This window comes from Delphinus delphis, chromosome 1, assembly GCF_949987515.2.
Source record: "Delphinus delphis chromosome 1, mDelDel1.2, whole genome shotgun sequence".
In the NCBI taxonomy this organism is placed as follows: Eukaryota; Metazoa; Chordata; class Mammalia; order Artiodactyla; family Delphinidae; genus Delphinus; species Delphinus delphis.
The window spans coordinates 159,092,943-159,110,393 of NC_082683.1; the positions used below are offsets into that span (position 1 = coordinate 159,092,943).

Below are 17,451 nucleotides of genomic sequence, written 5' to 3' on the forward strand. Positions count from 1 at the left end.
GCAGTTAGAGCTTGGTGATATGGAAGTTGCAAGTGTGGTTGGGGAGGAGCAGGTAGCGTAGAAGACAAGGCCACTGTAAGAAGTGCATAATCTCACTGGCGAGCAAGGATGAAGAGTGTGGAACAGGGAACAGTGAACCGTGAACCAAGGTGCCTTGCCAAGTGCTGACTGAGGTTGTGAGAGCTAAGAGTAAGAAGTATTTAGACAAAGAGGGCCCAGAACATTGAAGAAGGCTACAGGGAAACATTGGGATTGGGCCAGGCCTTAAAGGATGCTGGGACAAAGCGGGTAAAGGGCGTTGTAGGCTGAGGCAGTGACGGGAACACGAGCTTGAGGCAGTAAGAGCATGGTTTACGGATAAAGAGCGGGGTTAACTCAACAAGGGGGATATTCTTAATGGATGTAATAACGGACAGAAAATGTAAGCCCAGATCAAGTTATTCCTTGAACGTCTGGCCACTGTGATAAGAATGACTGCAGTTGGCAATGGGGAGTCATTATAGGTTCCTGGCTGAGAGTGTCATAAGGTGACAGAAGCTGTGGGTTGCTTTCTATAGATGGATTTTCATCAATCCTTCCACCGTTCCTTGCCAGCTCCCCCGTGGTAGGTACACGAATGTATACGTGTAGCCATTAGCCATGAAGTAGAGTGATGACAGCCAGATCAGGTGGGGAGCGAATGTCCACCCTGTCCAGAGGGCATTCAGTTGCTAAGAGGATGGAAATCGGGGATGGGCAGTTGATGGCGTAGTTGCATCAGCTTGGCCGCCCCTGAGGCCCCATCCTTTCAGTGATTGATAGCTCTTTGGTATCATGTATCATGTGGGCTCTCCCAGACACGCTCTCTCTTCTTCCTCATGTTCCTGACACTTCACCCCAAACCTGGTGTGTTACCGCCTTGGCTTCTCTCTTTTTTTTTTTTTTTCCTTCTCTCTCAGGCTGGCTGGGGAAATATGAAAATTAGATCAGCACCTTGGTCTGAGTGAGGTTCATTGCCACTGTAGCAGGCCCGGGTGTGGTGTGACACAGCATCCAGAAAGCCCAGGAGAGAAACCAGCCAGGGAATGTGTCGGTTCTGAGATGCACCCAGGGCTTGACCTGCCTGGACGTGAGCTCCTGAGAGCCCTGTTCGGCACTTGACTCAGCCTGTTGGGTCCGCAGTGCTGGGCTGGTACAGGTTACCATGAATCAGTTCGACACCATCGATTGATGCATTGGTTGGTTGGTTGGCTGACCGTGTGGTCCTACAAGTTAGCTGAGTTCTTTTCTATGTACTTCTCATATCTCGCCCTGCTGGTGACCTGTGTTTTAAACATTAAGCCTATCCTCTATTTTCTTTCCCACTCTAAGCACCAAACACTGTGCCTTCCCTTCTCTGGGTGCCGAGTAAACGTTACTGACCGATGGGTTGCCGGGTTCAGTTAGCAGATCCACTGCACCAAAACCTGTGACTAGTTACTGCTCCAAAGGGCCTAGAGCACCATGGTTCGCTCTGTCTGTACCCCTCGGCTTGTTCGGTTCTCAGGTGCCATCTTATTTTGTTTTAATGAATTCAGGAAACACAGTGGTTCCTGGCTTAATGAAAACGGGGATAAGGCAGGCAGCATCTTGGCAGCTGTCAGATTTCTAGAGTGTTTCTAAGAGACTCTACCTAGAAACAGATGAGAAAGGGTTCCAAATGAGATAGCCTTTTTGACTATAAGTTGGGAACTACTAGAAAAGTAATTGGCTCGCTAAGACACCAAGGAAGCCCCTTAGAGTGGAGAGTGGGTGGAGGCAGGTACGGGGCTGAGAGGCCTAGAGCAAGTGTGTGAGGGGCCTGGGCTCTGCAGCCGGGCCCCTTGCCATCTCCTGTCCAGCCTGGGAAGGGTTCACTCTTCACTTCAAGCTTGCAGCAGCCAGTGCAGCCCCATCCTCATTCATCTGGGAGGCCACGGAGCTGACCCTTGCCAGCCAGTAAATCCACACACGCTGATCTTTCCCCTCCCCCTCCCCCTCCCCCTCCCCCCTCCTCGTTGCGGATGCCCGTGGGTCCTCCTGGCATTCGTGCTTTCTGCCTTTTGACTCAGTATCTTTCTAGTGCCTGTACCCTGAGTCGGAATGAAGATGGAGGGTGACGGAGGGAAAGCTGGTGACGGCGGGTTCTCAGGGGTGGGCGGTGGGGATGGACATCAGCTTGTTCCCTGAGGAGTGTCGTGAGTCCTCGGCGCTCAGAATGCCCATGTTTCCTGACATTTGACCTAAGAAGCAGCATCTTCAGACTCAGTGTGGACACTTTTTTAAAAAAATGTTTTTGGAGTAGAGTTGCTTTACAACGTTGTGTTAGCTTCTGCTGTACAGTAAAGTGAATCAGCTATAGGTCTCATATATCCCTTCTTTTTTAGATTTCCTTCCCATTTAGGTCACCACAGAGCTTTGAGTAGAGTTCCCTGTGCTATACGGTAGGTTCTCATTAGTTACCATTTTATACATAGTGGTGTACATATGTCGAATGTGGACACTTTTATCTGCACTCAGTGATGATACAAATGGAAGGCCCAACATCAGACTCCTCACTGGGGCCATCAGTGCTGCGGAGGGTAGAGTGGGGCGTGACAGGCCGGGGGCCCCTCCCGCTGCACGCAGGCGGCAGCCACGCCTGGATGGGGAGGGGAGAGGGTGGGCTCAGGTCAAATTGGGGCCATTGCATGCAGCAAAGCTATTGGCGTTTATCAGCTTAAGTGCTTTGTTCTTTTTTTTGCACACTTGACGTCTCCATGTCCAGACTGAGTGCCGGGCTGATGAGCAGGGAGTGATAGAGAAGAAAAAGGAATCCTGACCCACTGGCCTCAGGACGTGTGATCCCAAACCAGACAGCTGCATCTGACGGGGCCCCGCACCACTGTTGCCCGACTAAGGCGCTTCCCCGCAGCTTCCTTACAGCGGACACGTCCCTGACCTTCCAGCAACCTGGAAGGAAGTGGTCATTGACAGGGACTAGGTTCAGCAGAAAGCTGGAAGCATCTGCTTGAGAGGTCGAGAGGGTGGAGCATGCTGAAAATCCAAGAAATCATATTTCTGTGGGGACCCAGGCAAAGGCCCTGTGGTCAGTTCTCTCCTAGTGATGACGTGGCGTTTGGGCACCGTTGTTTCCTGTGCCCTTTCCAGCAGTATGAGGGCGCCACCCCTCCCTCTGAAACTTCCTTCACAGCATTAAACTCCATTTCCTCTGGTGTGACCACATTCCCCTGCCCCTGCCCTCAGCTTTCCCCATCACACCCCAAGTAAGGCTCCCAGTGTACCTGTGGAGGAGACGAGAGGGGAGGGGAGGCTTCTCAGTGGGGGGTGCAAGACCTGGACGATATCAGTTCATTCATGGAATTGATTTACCAGTGACCAAATTCAGAACGCTCAGAAAATGCAAGATAGCCGTTCACTACATGCGGGAGAAACCCCCAGACTGCAACTCACCCGACACTGGGCACTCACTTCCCAGCCTGGCAGGGATTGATTGACGTGGTGAGGAAGTTGAGAAGATTGCAAAAAAGCATGGAAAGAAGGCAATGGGAATTAGATTGTCTTCAGGGTATTTCTATTAAGCTACGAATAGCCCAGTGAAATGTCATTCTCCATCCAGGCTTCTTTACTTCTCTTTCCCCAATCGGGGTGATCTCATAGGTTGTCCTGGAGTGGTTTGGAAGGAGATAGTGACCCTTATTCCTGATATTTTCCCATCTGATCACATCCCATCTGTGGCAGCCAGACTCCTAGGTAGCCCCCAACGGTCCCTGCCTCCTGGCATTCACCGTTGCTTTGTCCCCTCCCATACTATACTAGGGTTGGTCTCTGTGTGCAGTAGAATAAGGCGGTGAATCACTTCAATAGAAGTGAGTGATGGTATGTCACTTTCAAGATTAGGCTGTGAAAGACGCGGTAGCTGCTCTTTTCCCACTCTGGGTAAACCAGCTGCTATGCCGTAAGTAGCCCTGTAGAGAGGCCCACCGGGCAATAAACTGAAACTCCGGCCAACAGCCACATGAGTGAGCTTAGAAGTGGATGCTGCAGCCCTAGTCAAGCCTTCAGATGATGGCAGCGCCATCTGACACTTTGACTGCAGCTCACGAGAGACCCTGAGCCAGAACCACCCAGTTAAATAAGCTGCTCCCAGCTCCCTGCCTCACAGGAATGTAGCTGCTGGGTTTAGGCTAATTTGTTACACGGTGATAGCTAACTGATACACCACCAATCCCATGACCCTCCTCAGTTCCTCCCCTATTTCTCACGTAAACAGATCCTTAGAAGAGTCATCCCAGAAATGTCTGAACACGTGCACCCAGTGGATTAAACGACTGAGATGCCCATACATGACTGACCTCGCTTTTAGAGGGGTTGTTGCTCCCTGACTTGTCCTCGGGGTCAGGGGAGGTAAGGGGGAGGACCAGTCACCCTTCCTAGGGGCTGAGTATACATTATCCAACTGAGGGAAAAGGGCTTACTGGGAGCCCCGTCACGAGTGTTTGCTGCCTGGTGGCCAGGCCCAGTCTCCACCTGAAAGATGCTCAGACTCTCCCTGCCTCCGAGAGCTGGACATCCTCCCACTGATGCAGTGTTCCTCGGCCTCCCTACAGGTTCTGCAGCAGCCCCATCTGACGGGGGCTGGAGCTGAGCCCACAAAGGCAGAGCCGTTTGCTCAGCGTCAGCTAGCTTGATCAGGCCGACTTAAAAAACCCAAAACTATCAGCTGGCTTATTTCCATTGTCAAGGAGACAGATATTTACTTTGCTTCAGTGGTTGACACTTCCCAGTTTTCTAAGTCAGTGTGTGTGAGTCTGTGCGCGTGCACGCGCATGTGCTCGTGCATGTGGGCATGCACGAGATAAAGATCTGGGCCCAAAAAAGGAGCCTGTGGGACAGAGTATGCTTTGTAGAGAAAATGAACTATCAGTATGTACTTAGAGTCCCTCGTCGTCTCCTGAAGGAAAGCCCACCAACCCACACTCTGAACAGTCACGTGCTACCCAATCACCACCACTGCCTGGAGCTGCAGGTGGTGGCTTTCCACGTTCCTAGCTCCCTGGGGTGGTGAGAAGGTCGTCCTGTGCCTTGGCCCCCCTGATGATATACCGAAGAGTTCTGGCTCTTTTCCTCTCTGAGCTTGTGGTACTTTAAGCTTTCTTTAGCAGTCAGTGGATCTCTCAAAGTTGGAGAAAAGTACACTGTCTTTCTTTCTGGAAGGGTCATCAGGCCACACAGGCCATGGTGGCCTGGCACTCAACAGGCAGAACCCACTGGAATTGGGGGGAGGAGGATGGAGGGAGAGTGGTGCAGAGAGGGCACGAACTCCTCCGGGGTCCCCTGAGCACCATGGGCGTGGTGCTGTAAGGACCCGTGCTTCCCCCAACAGTAGCCCACTAGCGATGCAGCCCGTCTCCCAGGTCGTCCAGAAAAACCACCAGACTGCGCATCCTTTGCGTTCTCGGCGTTCCTCGGCCTCCCTACGTGTTGTGCAGCAGCCCCATCTGACTGCTGCTGCATCACGGCGTGGAAGCTCTCTTGCTCTCCCTCACTCTCACTGGAGTCTGACTGGGTGGAGCCCACTCTATTTAAAAGCAGAATCAGCCCAGACTCTAAGTGCAGGTAGCCAGGGCTTCAGGCAGACTCAACCTTCTTTCCTTGGACTCAGGAAGGACCACATATCCATCCTGAGTTAAATGAGATCGGGCTCCCTTCAGCATCAAGATAAACCGGTTGCAATGGTGTCACGTTTCCCAACCATCCTCCTTCCAGGAGAAAGCAAGCCTCCTAGATGCCCCTTACTAGAGGCGGGAGCTGCCAGGTGGGTGTGCCTCAGGGGATGCAGCTGTTTGAGGAAGCATTACCACCTACAGGCCCCCCCCAGGGGGCCAGGCCCACAGCCTCCCAGCGGGAGAGGGGCCGGAACCAGGGGAACAAACATGGTGGTTACCCAATGCACGAGGCTAGATCCACTTCAGATGTGGGTGAAAAGATTAGGCCCCGTCCTCAGAAGCCAGGGCCTGGCTTCACTCACTCATGCCACCAGTCACCAGCAAAAGTGGTGCTTGGTGCAGTGGTGCCCCTGGCCCTGCCAGTCCTATGGTGATTGCTTTTAGAATCCTCTAGAGACCTGCCTCTAAGGGCACAAATCTCATGTTATCTGTCGGGCTGCACCCCGCAGGCCTGCAAGCCTGTAGTTGTCCAGCCTCGAGACCGAAGGAAGAGCCCAGAGACAGCGACAGAGACGTCAGTGGTGTTTGGACAGGGGATCTTACACGAAGGGTCCTGGAGCCACACCCCACCTTGTTCGGCAGGCAGGACACGGAAGCAGTCTCCACTACTCAGGGGAGAAGGAGGCTACCCTTTATAGAGGGAGTTGACGTCAGGTGGGCTCATCAGGACTGAGTAAGCCCTCTGATAAAGAGGATTGAATAGTCAGTGAGTGAAGCAGGGACTGGGCAAGCAGCGGATGTACAGAGAGCAAGAGAATAGCCGTCTTAAATGGCTTCACCATGCAGTCTACCCGTACATACCCTGCACCACCCTTACGAACTTGGTCCACCCCTCTTCTGCGATATCCCTGGCATCAGGTGTGTAGAGGTGCACTGCAACCAAATACCACAAATGCAGTACAGACACCAGCAGCTAAAGAGTATCAAGAGCCCGAGAGGTGGGCAATCTTTGGAGCCAGGAGCTTATCCGGCCGATTTTTCACGGAAGTTCACAGGAGGACGACAGTGGCGTCTCGACGTAGACCCAGCAATCAAACTCATTTTGTAGTGAGGCCACCGTTGTCACCCGGTCCACAAACAGATTACCTCCGCTCAGACTAGGGATGAAATGTAAGATGTTTAACAGACAGATTACAGGGAAGATCGTGATCATTAAGCAAAATAACAAGCAGTGTCAGCATCCTGAGATATCACCACCCCTGCCTGTGGTTTGCCTCCTTGCCTGCAGTACCATATTGCCCGTCCACCCCCAGTCCCTACAGCCGGTGCTGAATACTGGAAAGGCGATGTGATAGAATGGTGCCTTTCTCCAGTAAGGGCCCTGGATTCATTCCCTTAGTAGTCTGCGGGGGGAGTGCAGGTAGAAGACAGGTAAAACCTGTAGGTCCCTTTCTAATCCTATTCCCCACGAGGCAGCAAACCCAAACCACAAGGGGCTTACCTGCCAGTCTCAGGACCATTTTATAACGTGTTCCCCTGGGGGTAGATCCTGTCGCCAGGGCCAAAGTGAGTTGTCGTCCTGACCGGTAGTTGGCAACGGTCCTTCGGTGGGCAACTGTTGAACTCCGGTTGTGTTGACTAGTTTCCTCTGGGTTAACGTGGCGTCGGCACTGGGACGATTGCTCCTGGGATGTTCAGTTATAGCTCCTAGGGCTTGAGTTAGTCCCTGGCCCACAGGTTGAGAGAGTGAGTTCCCATCTCAACTGTTGTTTAAGTAGCCCAGTCACCCTTTCCATTAGCCTGGCAGCAGTGGGGTCGTAAGGCAGGTGGAAATGCCAGTGTATGTCATGTTTATCGGCCCATTCCTGAACTGCATGGTCCTTGGTCACTGTCAGTGTCCATGGGGGTCCCATATGTCATGCTCAGCTGTCCTAGATGCCAGATGGTGGTTGTTTGCATTGCTGGGTGACTCGGGTAGGCCTTCTGTAACGTCTTCCACCTGTTGTAATGCACTGTAGACGGCAGATAGCTCTTGCTGCCACCACACCGTATCATTGCTCTGCCTCCTGCCAGAGCTGGGACCAGAGGCCCAAGAGCGCTCTTATTAGTTTGCCGTTGCCTTGGGCCCCAACTAAACCCTTCTGGGTAACTGGCCACATCCAATTCACAAGCCAGTTCCTGAGTTAATATCCCTAAAGCCTGGGCCTGTAACCGTTTAGGCATGGTAGGTCGGGGGTTTGCTTGTCTTACCCGACCAGATAACACCCTTGATAGGTAATCCAGGTCCTTCCATTTTGTCTGTATTCACCAGCCATCCCTGGGCAGTTAGATGAGCCATGAGCACGGGGCTGCTACTTTTAAACTGGAAAGAGACCCGGAGGTTAAGAAGATAGCATTAATATAATGGAACAGAAAGACATCTCTCACAGTAGACAGCTGCCACAGGGCCCCACTGCAGGATTATCCCTGCAACCTTTGGGCCCTACGATGTTAATGGACAGCCTCCTCGGGATTACCCCTGCAACTTTCCATTCCCGTCCTTTTTTCCCAACATCTCAGCACTCACAGGAGTTTCCTCGGTCTCCCAGCTAGGCTCGCCAGTTCTTGGGATGCACCCTGCAGGCCCACAAGCCTTGCAGTTACCCAGCCTTGAGACCGAAGGAAGAGCCCAGAGACAGCAACAGAGTCATCAGTGGTTTACTGGTCAGAGGGATCTGACGCACAGGGTCCTGGAGCGACACCCCACCATGTACGGCAGACAAGATATGGCAATAGTCTTCACTACTCGGGGGAAAAGGAAGCTACCATTTATAGGGGGAATTGATGTCAGGTGGGCTCATTGGTTATCAGGGACTGATTAAGCCCTGTAATTAAGAGGATTGGGTAGTCATGTGAGTGAAGCAGGGACTGGTCAAGCAGGGGATTTATAGAGAACAAGAGAACAGCCATCTTAAATGGCCTAACCATACAGTCTGTATGATTTCTGTGTATTTTTCATCTCCTCAAATAGATTATGAAGAAAAAAATCAAAAGGATATTCATGTTCAGTGAGCACCTACTATGTACCAAGTTCTGTGATGTTTAATTATAACCCATCCTTTAGGGAAATCGTTTATTATCTGATATTTTTATTTTTTATTTTGGTAGAGAATGTGGGCAATGGATTTTTTTGGTGGGGGGCGGTACGCAGGCCTCTCACTGTTGTGGCCTCTCCCGTTGCGGAGCACAGGCTCTGGACGCGCAGGCTCAGCGGCCATGGCTCACGGGGCCAGCTGCTCCGCGGCATGTGGGATCTTCCCAGACCAGGGCACGAACCCGTGTCCCCTGCATCGGCAGGCAGACTCTCAACCACTGTGCCACCAGGGAAGCCCGGCAATGGATTTTTTAAACAAGGGAACACTGAGACTTTGGGCAAGTTACTGAAGTCTTTTGTACCTTAGTTTCTGCTTCTGTGAGAATTAAATTAGATACTAGGCTTGTCTGTGACAGAAAACCCTAATAACAATGTAGAGATTAATTTCTCATGTAAAAGTCTGTGTAGGGGGTTTTAAGGGAAAATACTCTGTGTGATCGTATCATGGTGGATACATATCACTGCACATTTATCCAAACCCCAGGATGTAAACACCAAGAGTGAACCCCAGTGTAAACTATGGACCCTGGCTATCCCTATGGATAATGACGTGTCAATGTAGGTTCAGTTGTAACACATGTACCACTGTGAAGGTCTCCAGGGTGTCAGGAATCTAGGTTCCTTCTCTTGTTTTTCTGTTGTTTACGATCTTCATGTCATGGACCGGCCAACAGGCCCATATTCCATCCAGGACAAAGGCGAGAGGACGAGGAGAGCAGACCTCATCCTTTCAGGACACTTTCTAGCTGTTACACGGGGCAATTCTGCTTCTGTTGCAGCGGTGGAGCTTAAGTCACATGTACCACACAGGGTACACCTGGGTGGCCGTGTGCCCTGCTCCAACTCAGGGTCTTCTGCAGAGGAAGAAGAGGGGGGCAGGTCCTGGGGGGCAGCTCGCAGTCTCCGTCACAGTGTGTAAGGCACGATAAGTAGGGCCTGGCATAATCAGTGCTTATTCCAGTGTTGTTGTTAGAAGCAAATAAACTCCTCCTACCACAATACCAAACACTAGGATCTTTTCTCACTAATGGAACGTCTCTAATTTCACGGTAACCCTTGTCCGTGCTGAGGGTGTGGCCAGGGTGACTCTCAGTTCTCGTGTCCTCCAGCGTGTGTGTTTCAGGGGGGAGACCACAGGTGGCTCGACAGGGAAGGGGGGACATCTGAGCTTGTGGAGGTAAAGCAAGTGCCAGGTAAGGAAGTGGATGCTGAGGCGGGAGGTGGGAGGCTGGAGGGGTTCAAACACAGCCCTGTCACGCCGCCAGCCCTTGCTTCAAAACTACATTTAAAAGATAGAAATTCAAAAAAGGGAACCCTCTTGCACTGTTGGTGGGAATGTAAATTGATACAGTCACTATGGAGAACAGTATGGAGGTTCCTTAAAAAACTGCAAATAGGGCTTCCCTGGTGGCACAGTGATTGAGAGTCCGCCTGCCAATGCAGGGACACGGGTTTGTGCCCCGGTCCGGGAAGATCCCACATGCCGCGGAGCATCTGGGCCGGTGAGCCATGGCCGCTGAACCTGCGCGTCCGGAGCCTGTGCTCCGCAACGGGAGAGGCCACAACAGTGAGAGGCCCGCGTACCGCAAAAAAAAAAAAAAAACCCTGCAAATAGAATTACCATACGACCCAGCAATCCCACTACTGGGCATATACCCTGAGAAAACCATAATTCAAAAAGAGTCATGTACCACAATGTTCATTGCAGCACTATTTACAATAGCCAGGACATGGAAGCAACCTAAGTGTCCATCACCAGATGAATGGGTAAAGATGTGGCACATATATACAATGGAATATTACTCAGCCATAAAAAGAAACGAAATTGAGTTATTTGTAGTGAGGTGGATGGACCTAGACTCTGTCATACAGAGTGAAGTTAAGTCAGAAAGAGAAAAACAAATACCGTATGCTAACACATATATATAGAATCTAAGAAAAAAAAAATGTCATGAAGAACCTAGGGGTAAGACGGGAATAAATACACAGACCTACTAGAGAATGGACTTGAGGATATGGGGAGGGGGAAGGGTGAGCTGCGACAAAGCGCGAGAGTGGCATGGACATATAGTGGGAAGCAGCCGCATAGCACAGGGAGATCAGCTCAGTGCTTTGTGACCACCTAGAGGGGTGGGATAGGGAGGGAGACGCAAGAGGGAAGAGATATGGGGAAATATGTATATGTATAACTGATTCACTTTGTTATAAAGCAGAAACTAATACACCATTGTAAAGCAATTATACTCCAATAAAGATGTTAAAAAAAAAAAGATAGAAATTCAAAACAATTAACTTTAGGCTTAATCCCCTGCCTAGGTTCCCAGAGACGGAGGCTCATCCCGGCGCTGTCCCTTGACACCCCCTCCCCTGTGAGGAAACCGGCCAACAGCGCAGGGGTCCGTTGGGTGGACGGCCCCTTGCGCAGCACCCAGAGGGGCCTCGGGGAACCTTTTGAGATTAAAGTCTATGAAATTGACGACGTGGAGCGGCTGCAGCGGCGACGAGGGGGCAGCAGCAAGGTGCGCCTCCCCCTCCCCACGCGGTGGCGGTCCCCCAGGAGGTCCCCGGGCTGACGCTGAGGCCGCGCCCGAGAGGAGGGCGCAGGCCACCGAGACTCCCAGCGGCTTCCGGCGGGAGACGGGCCCGTGCCCCCAGCTCGGGAGAGCAGCCTGTTTCTCTGCCCGGAGACCTCTGAAGGCTCTTCTGGCTCCATTTTGGAGCACCGGCCGCCTTCTAAATTTGAGATATGCCAGTGATAGCCCTACCCCGTGAGTGGGCTGTCTGAGCTGAGCCCCCAGCTCCCTCCCAAACTTCCCAGTGACCTGCTCCTTTTGCACTGACCATCAGCACAAGTATTCCTTTCCAGAAGAGGTTGCCTGGGCTGGATTTGAGCTGAAGGTCCTTTCTCCTCCCCCCTCCACCCCCATCTCCTTCCCATCTGTGTACTAGGAGGTCATGTGCTTCAATGCAAAGCTGAAAATCCTGGAGCATCGCCAGCAGAGAATTGCCGAGGTCCGAGCCAAGTACGAGTGGCTAATGAAGGAGCTGGAGACGACGAAACAGTATCTGATGCTGGATCCCAACAAGTGGCTCAGCGAATGTAAGGCCCATCACTGCGACTCCTGGGTTCACCAGTTAAACAGGCCAGGCTGAGAGGGACACAGACGCTGTCTGAACCCGAGGGCCTTCCATGCCCCTTGGCTGGAGATGGCCTCCCTGAGCGCAATCCCGCTCTGTGGGGGGCAGGTGGGAGGGGTGTGAGCAGCAGGGCGGTGAGTATTGCTCTTACACGATTATTTCTTATGTGTCTCAGTCCAAAGCACCTGAAAATGAGATTTTTTTTCCCCCTACGTGTGGTGGACGCTCACCCAGACATGAAGGCTATATTACCAATCTGCTCCCTGGCCACAAGATCACATTGCATATCTAGCCTGAAATAGACAAGAATTTATAGAGTGCTTTATAAGGTGGAATGTGCAATCCTAGAAAAGCCTCGAAAAGAACCCAGAAAGCAAGAAAAACATTTTTGAGTGAAAAGAATAACATTCACAGTGTTATTTCCATTTAATAGAAAGCCCAGGATGACAGTAACCATCTAATAACAATTCAGAACAATTCTGCTCCCTTTGAAAGATGGATTCAATTGTTTCTTATTTATTTGTTTCGAACCATTCCATTTACCACAAAATAAAGCTCAAATCTGGTCCCAACTGTTTCATTGATATGGGGGCCCAATGCTAGACGGCTTAGTCTCTGAGATAAAATACATTACTTCCACTAACGTTCCTTTCCCTCCTTTCCTGTCTGGCACTCACCAGCTCTTCCCTCCAGTCCCTCAGCCTCCCTGTGCCTCCCTCTCTTCACAAGTGTCCGCTGAAGGTCACATCACTCTCTCCTGAGCATTCCCAGGCCGGTGCCGGGAGCGTGACAGGCAGAGTCTGGGGCTTAGGTTTAAGAAATACTGGGTGAAATGATCCTGGGCAAAGAAGAAAGGACAGAATTTGCTGGTCTTCTAGCTGTGCCCTGCCACTTTCACAGTATGTCTTCAGGTGGCTTCCTTTCCATAGCACTGAGGTAATAACATCTCCCCTGAGTACCTCATGAGTGCATATGAGGATCAACATAACCTAAAGGAGGACAGGGCACTGGGACCAGTCTGTGATGCATCTTACCTTGTTGAGTTGTACCATTTGTGGTGACAGCCACAGTCATGCAGACCCACTTTGGAAGCTGGCTGTGAGACCTTGGGTAAGACGCTTAACCTCTCTGAGCCTTGATTTCCTTAACTGTCAGATGGTAGGCACATAATGCTGCCTACCTCATAAGGCTGTTGTGAGAGTGAACGAGTTACTATCAGTCCAGTGCTGGTTACACTGCCTGCCCATGATGAAGGAGCAATGTCCAGTAGTAATTAGTGTTTGTATTATCCCCGAGTTAACAAAATAGCTATCCTCAGCAGGAGACATTTCCTCAGCGCCTGCTTGCATGATGCAGCAACGTAGGTCCCTTGTTAGAAATCTGAACCAGAGACATGAACTCCTGCTCTCCAGGGTGTTTCCATCTAAGGCTGTGATAGGGCAGACAAGACACGAACGAGGACGTTAGCTGAAGTCTGGCCGCGGCATAAACACGGAGCCTAATGCTATGTTTCTCCCACCTGTGCACACCCTTTTCCTTCTTCCATTAATCCTCAGGCACTTCAAGATCCCAGGGGTGCCCATTCAGCAGTTCCTCTTCCTTTCTGCTGTTTTCATTAACATTTTTTGAGAGCTATTTATGCCTAAGGCAGGCTTGATAATTGTCTTCATCTTACAAAGTCACATTTTTTCCCAGGATGGGAGCAGCTTAAACGTCGGTACATATGTAGATGCTTCCAGGAAACGATCCCTTCCTTCTTGCCTTTGTTCACGTCAGGAATCAGGGATTTTTTGATGCTGAGAAAGGTAATGAACAGAAGGCCACGTGAAAGGAGAAACACAGATTGTTTCTTCAAGATGAATTGAAACCAAAACTGACCCCTCAAAAATCAATGAGACTGTATTCTGACTGTTCCCTGGGTGCGGGTAATAGGCTGGGTGTTGGCTAGAAATAAATGTTCTGGAATCCATTTTTTTAAATTTCCAAGGTGATCCAATAATATAGCTGATGTGGGTATGGTATGGTGAGGGGTTTTGTTTGGTTTTTAAATATTAGCCCGGTATTCAGGAGCCTCAGCCTCGTTCCCAGCCCTGGTCCTTATTAACTGTGTAACCCTGAGCAGGACGCCTCACTTCTCTGAGCCCAGTTAAGTCTCCTATAAAAGAAGTCAGCCTTGATTTCAGCCCTTGATGTTCCTGTAGCTTGTTACAGTTCTCAGACCACATTCACATTCATCGTCTCTTTTTGGTTCCACTCTTCATGGCAACTCTAGTTAGGAAAGTAGGCAGACGAGGGATTATGACTCTCCTGTTACTTTTAAGGACCCTTTGGCAGCAAAGATTAGGCGTGGCCGACCTGGGAGTCAAGTGCAAGTCTCCTGCCTTGGGTTCCAGGGCCACCCCCGCTGCCCTGGCTGCTGCCCATGCCTGTCCTCTCCATGCTGGGCACTCTGTAGCAGCCTACCCCCCTGCCCAGTCACCACTGGACCAAGTAGTGGCCGGGGGCCAGGAGAGGGTGGCCTCACATAATTGCCCTTGAGGAACTGAAGGAAACAGGCTTTTAACTCTGTGCAGGCCTGAACATTAGGGACAGCATCTGGGTCCTAAATCTCAGCTTCTGAGCACAGAATCGTGATTATTATTATTTTTCATTAAAGTATAGTTGATTTACAATGTGTTCATTTCTGCTGTACAGCAAAGTGATTCAGTGACACACACACATACATCTATATTCTTTTTTATATTTTTTCCATTATGGTTTATCACAGGATACTGAATGTAGTTCCCTGTGCTATACAGTAGGACCTTGTTGTTTATTCATCCTATGTATACTAGTTTGCATCTGCTAATCCCAAACTCCCAGTCCACCCCTACCTACCCCCCCCACCCCCTTGGCAACCACAAGTCTGTTCTTTATGTCTATGAGTCTAAGAATCGTAATTATTAACATAGATTCCATCATCACCCTAGTTCCCAAAGGGCCAGTGAGTATATGAAACTGCACAGGAAGTGCCAAGAGGCAGGGTCACTGTGAAGAGAGGCAGCTGCACACAGCTGTGTGAGGGACTAACCAGAGAGCAACACACTTACATCAGCAGGCAGAGGTATAAACATCATTCAGGTGAGACCCCAAAAAGGAAGGGTTTCTCCATACCTCAGCTTGAAGCTTTATTTATTTTCTAGTTAATAAAGAAAATGGTGCTGGTAGAGTCCCAAATCCTGTCATGGAGATGGTGGAGGTGGAGAGAGCTTGATGTCACTTTGTCCCTCAGTAGAGTCGCAATAAAATGTCAGGGGTCTAATGTTATCATTGGAATGAAGGGCCCCAATATAACTACAAGTAGTAAAGTGTTTTGTTCTCGACCTGAGAGCGGCAGAGGGTTGAGCAGGAGGGTGTGGCAGCGCTGCCTAAGACCTTCCGGCACAGGCGCAGGTGCAGGTACAGGTGCAGGCACAGGTACAGGCACAGGCGCAGGTACAGGCGCAGGTAGAGGTGCAGGTACAAGTACAGGTGCAGGTACAGGTACAGGTGTAGGCGCAGGTGCAGGTGCAGGTACAGGCGCAGGTATAGGTACAGGTGCAGGTACAGGTGTAGGTGCAGGAGCCGCGGGCCGGCACGGTCACCCTTCCCCGCTGGCCGCACGTCTCCATCGGGCTTCTCCTTCTTTGCAGTTGACTTGGAGCAGGTTCTGGAGCTGGATTCCCTGGAGTACCTGGAAGCGCTGGAGTGCGTGACAGAGCGCCTGGAGAGCCGCGTCAACTTCTGCAAGGCGCACCTCATGATGATCACCTGCTTCGACATCACCTCCCGGCGCCGCTGACGGGAGCCGCCGCCCGGCCGGCCCTCGCTCCCTATCCGCAGGCAGCCGCGCTCGGCGGGCCCTCGGTGCTGGCCGCGCTCAGTGACCACGGAAGGAGGACGAAGGTCGGTGGCAAGTCTGGAGTGAGCGTGGAGCAGAAGGTGATTTTTCTTTTGTTTTCTGTAGGAAAGGTGCAAACACCAAACACGCAGGAGAGGAGAAAACGATGGGAAACCCAAGGGACGTGGAAGCCCCCGTGAGACTGAAAAAGCACTTTGAGGAACTTTAAAGAACTTGTTTGTACATAAGAAATGCTGGCAAAAGAGACCTCACTCTTCTCCTGGTTTGTGAGAAAAGGCGAGGGTGGACGTGGGATTGCTGTGGAAAGTGAAAACAAAACAAGTTACTCCGAATGACTGATGAAGTGCCTTGCAAATCTTTGTTATTATCCAAACATTTATGTTCATACTTTCTTGTGTACAGATGGTGCTAGTCAAGATGAAAACAACAAAACGAACAAAAAAGAAAATCAAACACATTTTTGCAATGTATTTACAGCTCGTTTTCTCTTGGTGTTTTATCCTATTTCTGACTTGCTGTTTCTAAGTAAGTTGTGTTTGTAGAGCTATTTCCTAATCGGTATGGCATATGAATAAATGTTAACTGTCTGCTATGGTTCTGCTGGGAAGGCCACTCAAACAGAAGATAGAGACTTCCGGGCACAAGCCAGTGTGTTTCCAAAGAAGGTTGGAACAGCAGGTGATGCTCAATGCCAGCTCCTACGAGTGGCAGTGTCAGCGGGCAGACTCGGAGGTCGATCATGGAGCAGGTGCACGTGAGCTGGAGAGAAAAGAGAGGAGAAAGGGCTGTGTCTCTAGGGGGAAAGGAGCCTGTATGACCTGGGCCCTGCTTACCCTTTGGGTGGGATGTTTGCTCTGAATAGTTTCCTCTCACACATCCTGAACACATATACTAGTTCCTTTACCCACGAATCCAGGGTTTTCATGGCCCTCATAACATTTTTCATATTCATTTTTATTCCAAAGACTCTGGATTGAGACCTTGAACCGATTCAGCAGAGCCATATATTTTTGCCCCTAGTTTTGCAAATTTATTAGAGCAGAGGATTTTTCCCAGTTTGGAGACCTTCTTGGGCTTGTAGATGCTCAGAGACCCCAACAGTATTGGTCCAGAACAAGGATGGATGTGAGGTTGCACAACTTTTCTGTTGCCCAGGGTGCTGCTTAAATACAAGAAGTCCCAGTCCTCATGTGAACCAAAGCCTCCATCCCAAGAAACAACTAGGCTTGGCCACTCAACCTTGACACCTGAAGGCAGAGAAAGTTTTCCTGTCATACATCACACACCTGTAGCGAGGCAGGGCACAGAGTTTCATGCATATGGATGTACAGGGCTTGACTTTGGACCTCATTCTCAAATTGAGATGTTCATCCCTGCCACAGTTCCCTTAGGGACTATTATACCCATTTTAGTGATGGAAACCCAGGCACAGAGTGGTCAAGGGATTGTCTAATAACAGCTGTGGAACAGCAGGGTGTTCGCCTACCTTCCAGGTCAGGGCCCTCTCCCAGGCCCCTACAGCCTGCCCACTGATAGAGGTGCCCAGGGTTTTCCCTGTTCTTTTTGCCCTCAAATGCAGCATATCTCCATGAGCCTATTTCCAGGTGAGGCAGTCCTGGCTAACCAACTCCTCA

The 17,451-nt window shown here is 50.7% G+C and overlaps 1 protein-coding gene across 1 annotated transcript in view; it reads left to right on the forward strand.

Annotated features, from left to right (window-relative positions):
• KIF26B (kinesin family member 26B) overlaps positions 1–16,398 on the forward strand; it is a 494,760-nt gene extending 478,362 nt beyond the window's left edge. The window contains exons 13-15 of the mRNA XM_059997085.1: positions 11,116–11,318; positions 11,749–11,899; positions 15,609–16,398. Of these exons, the coding sequence (XP_059853068.1) occupies positions 11,116–11,318; positions 11,749–11,899; positions 15,609–15,757 (503 nt within the window). The 3' untranslated portion in view covers positions 15,758–16,398. The remainder of the gene's footprint in view (positions 1–11,115; positions 11,319–11,748; positions 11,900–15,608) is intronic.
• The last annotated feature ends 1,053 nt before the right edge of the window (positions 16,399–17,451 follow it).